The sequence below is a fragment of the Gastrolobium bilobum genome, unplaced genomic scaffold (assembly GCF_033153095.1).
Source record: "Gastrolobium bilobum isolate Gb01-03AN ecotype WA unplaced genomic scaffold, APGP_CSIRO_Gbil_v1 utg60503, whole genome shotgun sequence".
NCBI lineage: Eukaryota > Viridiplantae > Streptophyta > Magnoliopsida > Fabales > Fabaceae > Gastrolobium > Gastrolobium bilobum.
In genome coordinates, this window is record NW_026896511.1 from 82,325 (window position 1) to 89,582 (window position 7,258).

Consider the following 7,258-nt stretch of genomic DNA (forward strand, 5'->3'; position numbering starts at 1 on the left):
TGAATTATATATTTGTTTTGTTAGTTTATTTTAACTATTTTATTATTATTATTGATTGTTATACTAACCAGATACTTATAGATTAAAAAAATTAAAAAGAAAAATAATTCAATACTTAAGGTCAAAACAATTATATTAAATTAGTGAATTATTTGGTAACGACATACAAAAAATAAAAAATAAGAGTGACAATAAAAAAATTGATATAATTTAAGTAAATTCATCATTAAATTAATGGTAAGAAATTGAAATAAAATATGAGTTCTAATTAAAAAATAAATTTTAATCAATTTAGTGCAAAACTCCCCGGTTTAATGATTTTATCTTCAATTGAATATTATTATGCTCCTTTGTGGTAAACTCCCCTGTTTCTTGTGCAATCAAAATCCAAACACCGGCGGAGTTTACAACAAAACCCTTTCAAACCCCACATCTAAATTGTGGTGAAGTTCAAAACTTTGATCGCAAATTATAGTTATAGATCCCAGACCTTGATTTGTTCCCAGCAAGAAGCTGAGGTAAAGTTTCTGTAACCACTATTTTTGTAACCTTGGGTTTTGAAATCAATGGCGGCTTCAGCTGGCGATCTAGTAAGTCTTGTAAGACATTCTAGTGTTGTTGGAAACCCTCCAGTTGATTTGAAGAATGGGGTATTTGGTGGCCAAGTTATTAATATTGGATGTTGTTGCAAGGGAAAGAAATGGAAGGCAAACAACGGGGTTAAGGTTTGTGCAGCTGTGCAAGTGGGTTTGGAGGGATCAAAGAGTAATGCTTTGGAGGGAACTTTTGGATTGGACGTGGTTTCAGAAAAAGAGTTAATAGTGAAGGGGTTTGAGGGGTTTAGGAAGACAAAGCTTGTGTGCACAGTTGGTCCTGCATGCAGTTCATTGGAGGATCTAGAGAAGTTGGCACTTGGAGGAATGAATGTTGCGAGGCTTAACATGTGTCATGGTACTAGGGAGTGGCACTGTGACGTTATTAGGAAGATCAAGAAGTTGAATGAGGAAAAAGGTTTCTCTGTTTCTGTGATGATTGACACTGAGGGTAGTCAGATTCATGTTGTTGATCATGGAGCTCCTTCCTCGGTTAAAGTAGAGGTAAGTCTTGCTTATGTTGTCTGCCATTTGTTGTGGATTCTGCTCCTATTAGATTGTGTTTGTGCTAGTGCTAGTCCTCTATGGTCACACTTATTAGAATTAGACAAATTGAATTTGGAACTATGCACTATTTAAAATTGTCTATTCTTTGTTTCAATGTCAGGAAGATTCGATTTGGCGGTTTACTGCTGAACGTTTTGAGGGTTCTCGTCCATTCACCGTTCAAGCAAACTATAGAGGATTTTCTGAAGGTACTGATAGTTTGCTACCCTTTCTTTTCCCAATGAATTTCACTTTTGACAACTTGACGTATTATGCTGAACTGAGTTAATGGCTTTCAGGTATTGAAGTGGGTGATGAACTTGTTATTGATGGTGGAATGGCATGCTTTGTGGTCGTTGAAAACACTGGAAATGATTTGCACTGTAAGTGCATAGATGCTGGTCTTTTCCTACCTGGAGCCAAGTTTAGTTTCTGGAGAGAAGGAAAGCTTGTGAGGAGGAATTACGAGCTCCCCACGCTATCGACAAAGGTATATATTGCAGCTTCTTTCCTCCCCACTTTTCTGGTGAAGATCATGATGGGTAAATTTTGAGTTCTAGGCAGTTACTTTACTTCTGTGTTGAAGGTAGTACTTCTTCATATTTACTGCAGTGAATCTCTGGAAGCGTCCTTAAGCTAACAACAATGTCAACTGTTGTCAAAACCCATGTTTGATATTTTTTGTTACTATGATGAATAACATCGTGCCTCAAGAGCCCATGCTCTTACATTTGTCAAGATATAGATAAATTGCATAATATATTTTTTCAAATTTCCTAATTTTGCTCCTCACAGCCCTTCAGAAGAGCAGGAAGAACTGTTAACTGATGTTCCTTCTACTACCTTAAATGCAATAATTTTGATAAATTCTCAGTCAATGGTGCAAATATTTTTTTCCTTTTACAATTTCAGTATAAGAACTTTTATACAAGTTTTGGTGGTGACATAACCAGTATAGCACGGAGAGAAGCGACCTTCTTCAGAAATGAGCATATCATATACTTACTAATGATTTTGTCTGTGAATTTTTTTATTTTTGTAATTTCTTTGAATGATAGCTATGAGTTTGAAATTATTCCGTTATATTTTTTTTTCTGATAAATTCAAATTGTTTTATCCACAGGATTGGGCTGACATTGACTTTGGTATAGCTGAGGGAGTTGATTTTTTTGCCTTATCCTTTGTCAATCATGCCTATTCTGTCAAGGATTTAAAGAACTACCTCTCTGCCAAATCAACCAAGTGAGGAAGCACAAATTCACAAAAGAATCATTTATAGTTTTATCAATATAATATAACCGAATACTCCTCTGAAAAGATGTTGGCTAAATTTCTAGAACAAAATTGCATGCTAGTGGCTAGGAATCTGCTTAGTATTAGAGGCATTAGTGCCATTACATCTATTGATTTTCCTTGTTTACCCATTTAACGGTATGATAGGAACCTGGCCACCAGCAACAACTAAACATAGAAGCAGCACCAGCAGAATAGAGAAAAATGACAGGAACTGTATTATATTGATCTGGAATTACAAGAACTGGAAGTGAATTGCAGAAAATAAAAACAAGAAGAACGATAGTAGGAGAAAGGGATTCTCCGCCCTCAGCCTTTGCTGAACATAATTCACCCATATCTTGCCTAACCTCTCCCCAAAGGCTACTCCTAATTATATAAATCAACTTTCAACAGAATTGCCCTCCCAAAAGGTCCTTCCACACTAATAGTCTCACCTTCCAACTCATGTGACAGCCTCTCCCACTAAAATTCCTATGTTGCCCATCTTATTCTTCTTAATATACACCCTTTTTAACAACATTCATATCACGGTATAACAACACTCTGGTGCGCGGCACTTGCATTGCATCATGATGGGGATGATCACGTAACACCAGGTTATTATCAGCCTAGACATACCCTTTTTTATCTTCAATCTTCAACCATATAGGTTGCAACCAATAGAAACATTATAAGTTGGGTTTTTCTTAATCCTATAAGAAACTGGCACATTCTGCGCTATTTCCTAGGTTACAATTGCATCTATTGTGATAGAAGAAATGCAATAATTGAGTTATTAATTTTGGTGGTCAGCTTCCCCTCTGTCATTGTTGTTTGAGAATACTGATGTTAACAGCATATCTATTCAATAGTTAACTGCCTCAACTTGTTTAAACATCAACGTTCTTTTCTTCTATATAAGTGCTTGAATTCAAATTTATTTTAGCACAAATCAAGAATGGTAAACAATTGTTTCAGATCAATAAAAGTATTGGCAAAGATAGAAAGCTTAGAATCTCTTCATAAACTGGAGGAAATAGTGCAAGCTTCTGATGGAATCATGGTGGCTCGTGGTGACCTTGGTGTCGAAATACCACTTGAACAGATTCCTACAGTCCAAGAGGATATAATTTATGTTTGCAGACAACTAAACAAGCCAGTGATTGTAGCATCTCAGCTTCTTGAGTCAATGATTGAGTATCCAACACCAACACGTGCTGAGGTAAAATGAATTTGCGCATCCAGGATGATTATTAACAACTTGGTTGAATAGACAGCATCTTAGGTTGAAAAGAAATATTACTAGGAATTTAGGGAAGAATGCTGAACTTACCTCTTGTAATCATATTTGCTTTTATGCAAAAGGTAGCAGATGTTTCTGAAGCAGTTCGACAGTATGCTGATGCTTTAATGTTGTCTGGTGAGTCAGCTATTGGATCATATGGATCGAAAGCTTTGGCAGTCTTGGATATGACTAGTAGTAGAATGGAATCGTGGAGCCGGGATGAAAACAGACAAAGTCTTCTCCATCATCATCAACTTGGAACATCATTGCCAGATTGCATCACTGAGCAAATATGCAATTGTGCTGTTGAAATGGGTACTTAATATTTTTTTTCTTGCAACTTCTAATTATATGAATCCTGCTGTTATTGAAATTTACACATTTGATCATGTGTGCAGCCAATAACCTTGGCGTGGATGCCATCTTTGTGTACACAAAGCATGGATACATGGCATCACTCATATCACGAAACCGCCCAAATCCTCCCATCTTTGCTTTCACCAATGATGAGAGTACTCGTATGGCTCTGAATTTGCAATGGGGTGTTGTACCCCTTCTGGTTGATTTGTCAGATGATGCTGAATCTAACATCTTAGAATCCGTCCAACTTATGAAATCTAAAGGATTGATCAGCCAAGGAGATGTTGTTCTTGTGGTCTCAGATGTTGCTCCAACACGTGCAACTCCTATGACTTTCCAGTCAATTCAGGTGAAGACTATTATCTAGAACCCATAGCTGCAAAAATAATGAAGGACACGTGTCTGTATATTTTCATATATAATACGACAAACATTATAAATTATTCTTGGTTCGAACTGTTAGCAATTTTTGTCTTAGACTCAGGAACACATTCCAAAAGTTGCTTATCAATTACATTTCATGAAATGCCTATTTTACGTTAGTGTTAATATATCCCAATTATATTTGATATATCAACTTTGTTAATGATTAGTGGAGTTGCTTGTCTTTCCGTACTTTCTTGGTTGCTGGCTACCAATAATTAGTTGAGCAATTTAGCATGATAAGAACAAATTAAGCCTAAAAAATAGTCTGAACATTTCGGTGTGTACTATAAATAACTAGAACTGAGAACAACTGGAGGATGATTAATATTGAGGGTTAAATTAGAACAAAAGGGTTATACATTTTAAACTAAGCCTACAATTGGAAGTTAGATGGTGGAGAGTTACGTGAGAGAGTGATACAATTGAAATTGTCTTGCATTTGCCTAGCACAGACAAAATGAGAAAATATTCGGTGTTTTTTTATTTGTATTTTTTGTTAATATTCTTTTTGTAATTACTGGTTTTTATTTTCTTTTTATTTTACTTTTTTGTTTCTAAAATTTTGAAGCATATTGTTTTTATCGGTTTCATCGTAAAATTTTTAGAACAAAAAATAGTATTTTTCTACGTATAATAAAAATATATCACCTTAAAAACAAATAAAAATTTATGAAAATATGTTTGGAACCTAAAACGATAAAAATGATTTGATCTTTTAAATTTCTATAAATCTCAATTGTTTGAATTTCTAATATAACGGCAGTTGTTTGTATTTGATTTGATTTTAAATATAAAAAAAAAAAATTGGCTTTACTAACTCTGGGTGGATATTCCATATTATTATGAGGAAAATAAGTGAAATCAATTTTATTTCTAATAATTTCAAACAAAATAATCAATTTAAATCCAATTTTCTATAGTTAGCTTAGCTCTCATCATTTTCAATTTTTTATGATTCCAACACAGCCTCTAAGATTCACATCTTTTCTTTTTTTTAACCCTTTGTACTATGCAATATATTAAAAAAAATCACTCTTTAATCGGGAATGCATTGATTTCCATTTTTCATTCTTATTTTTACTTATTTCCTAAAAGTCCATTCTAAGTTGAATTGTTGATAAAGTATTAATGCAAATGAAACAGTTTCTAGAATATATGGAAAAAAAGACAAACGGCGTAATATCATTTTGTTTTTCTTATTTTATTTAAGTAATATAACATCGCTAGTTTCCCAGATTTTCGTGGAAGGAACAGAATGATAGGGATTTTTGTGAGGAAATAAATCATAATTATCTGTATACGTTGTCAGCCTTTAGCCGCAAATCCACAAATTCATGGTTCTTTCTGGCCACAAACGCAGACCAACCCCGGCGCACATTAGCCACCATTGGTTATCTCACGCTCTAAATCATAATATGAAAGTTTTATTTCTTGATGACATGATACTTTCTAGATTGATAAGTTAAAAATATATCTTTTTTTTAGCCTGATAAAAAATTTAAAGCTGGAATATTAATTTAAGTTTCACATAATTTCCGATGGAAACAAAATATTTATAACTATGTACCCACAAAAGATATTTAAAGTATTTAAAAGATATTTATAACTATGTACCAACAAAAAAAAAAGATATTTATAACTCAAAAATAATAACAATAATTTGATAAATTTTAGTTAGAGTATAAATTTCCTTAAACTAAATATTTTATTAAAAATAAAATCTCTAAAAATAAGAAAACCTATTAATATCTTAAATAACATAATTATGGTTGAATTCATAAATTAATAATAACACAAATAATCCTGATATTGTGTATTAATTTTCCCTTTTAGAATAATTCGATTCTGAGAGTTAAAATACTATATTTATTTTAAAATCTTAGCAAGAAGAATATTGTATTTACTCACGTCTAATTTATGGAGAACTACAAAGAAATCGAAAAATTTGTGACAAGCGAAAATTGAGGCAGACACGATTGCAAGATTGACAGCCGAAGCAGTTACTGAGAATGAAATTAAACTCTAACGTATTGGCAAGACACACTCTTGATTAATCAAAGAGATCCTTCAATTTTTATGAAAGAAACGAAATATCAATAATTAATTATGGGTTTGATGTTTATCCTCTCTTTTTTATTGGTAAGCTGATGCTTATCCTTTTAAAGCATATTAACAGGGTTCAATTCTTGATTGTGTATGTGAAAAAGACTTATTGGTAAAGACAAAACTTACTTCGGTGATCTCTACGCTTCGAAAGAATTAATTTTCTGCCTCGATCAGGGAATAAATTAAGAAAACTTAAAAGAAGTAGAGTTATGCCATTTTAAGTGAAAAAAGATACAAGTAATATAAATCATGGAAGAAGAAAGTATATGTGTTTTTTTTAATTTAAATTTTAAATAAAAAATATTAATTTGTGTCTTTCTTTTATTTTCGTTTAAAAGATAAATTTTTTGCCCATTAATTATATACAAATTTAAATTACATAAAATATATTTACGATTTAAATACAATAAAAAATTTATGCTAATTTTATATATATTCTTACTAAAATAAAAAATTAAACTAAATGTGTTATGAAAACTTTAAATATATTAAATGAAATAAAATATTGTTATTATTATTTCCACAAATCAAATTTATTAATTAATTATTAACCCAATAAAAAATAACAGTTGATTGTAACTTATTAGTAATAACATTATCTGATAATATTAATATCCTATCCCATCTTAAATAACATAATTACCCTTGAATTCGGAAATTAAAAATA

General features: G+C 32.0%; 1 protein-coding gene across 1 annotated transcript; it reads left to right on the forward strand.

Annotated features, from left to right (window-relative positions):
• Positions 1-566: 566 nt before the first annotated feature.
• Positions 567-4,600, forward strand: LOC133300148 (pyruvate kinase isozyme A, chloroplastic-like). Its single transcript, XM_061499646.1, has 7 exons — positions 567-1,097; positions 1,261-1,348; positions 1,439-1,629; positions 2,263-2,381; positions 3,393-3,636; positions 3,780-4,014; positions 4,098-4,600. Exons 1-7 carry the CDS (start codon positions 567-569, stop codon positions 4,424-4,426), a joined length of 1,737 nt encoding a protein of 578 aa, XP_061355630.1. The 3' UTR covers positions 4,427-4,600.
• Positions 4,601-7,258: the final 2,658 nt, after the last annotated feature.

What these genes read in the sequence shown, in the direction of transcription:
- LOC133300148 (XM_061499646.1), top strand. Translation starts at nt 567, where the DNA reads ATGGCGGCTTCAGCTGGCGATCTAGTAAGTCTTGTAAGACATTCTAGT. An exon ending in TCCCCACGCTATCGACAAAG is followed by an intron (nt 1,630 to 2,262) that starts GTATATATTGCA and finishes TTTTATCCACAG; the next exon opens with GATTGGGCTGACATTGACTT. An exon ending in CTCTCTGCCAAATCAACCAA is followed by an intron (nt 2,382 to 3,392) that starts GTGAGGAAGCAC and finishes CAATTGTTTCAG; the next exon opens with ATCAATAAAAGTATTGGCAA.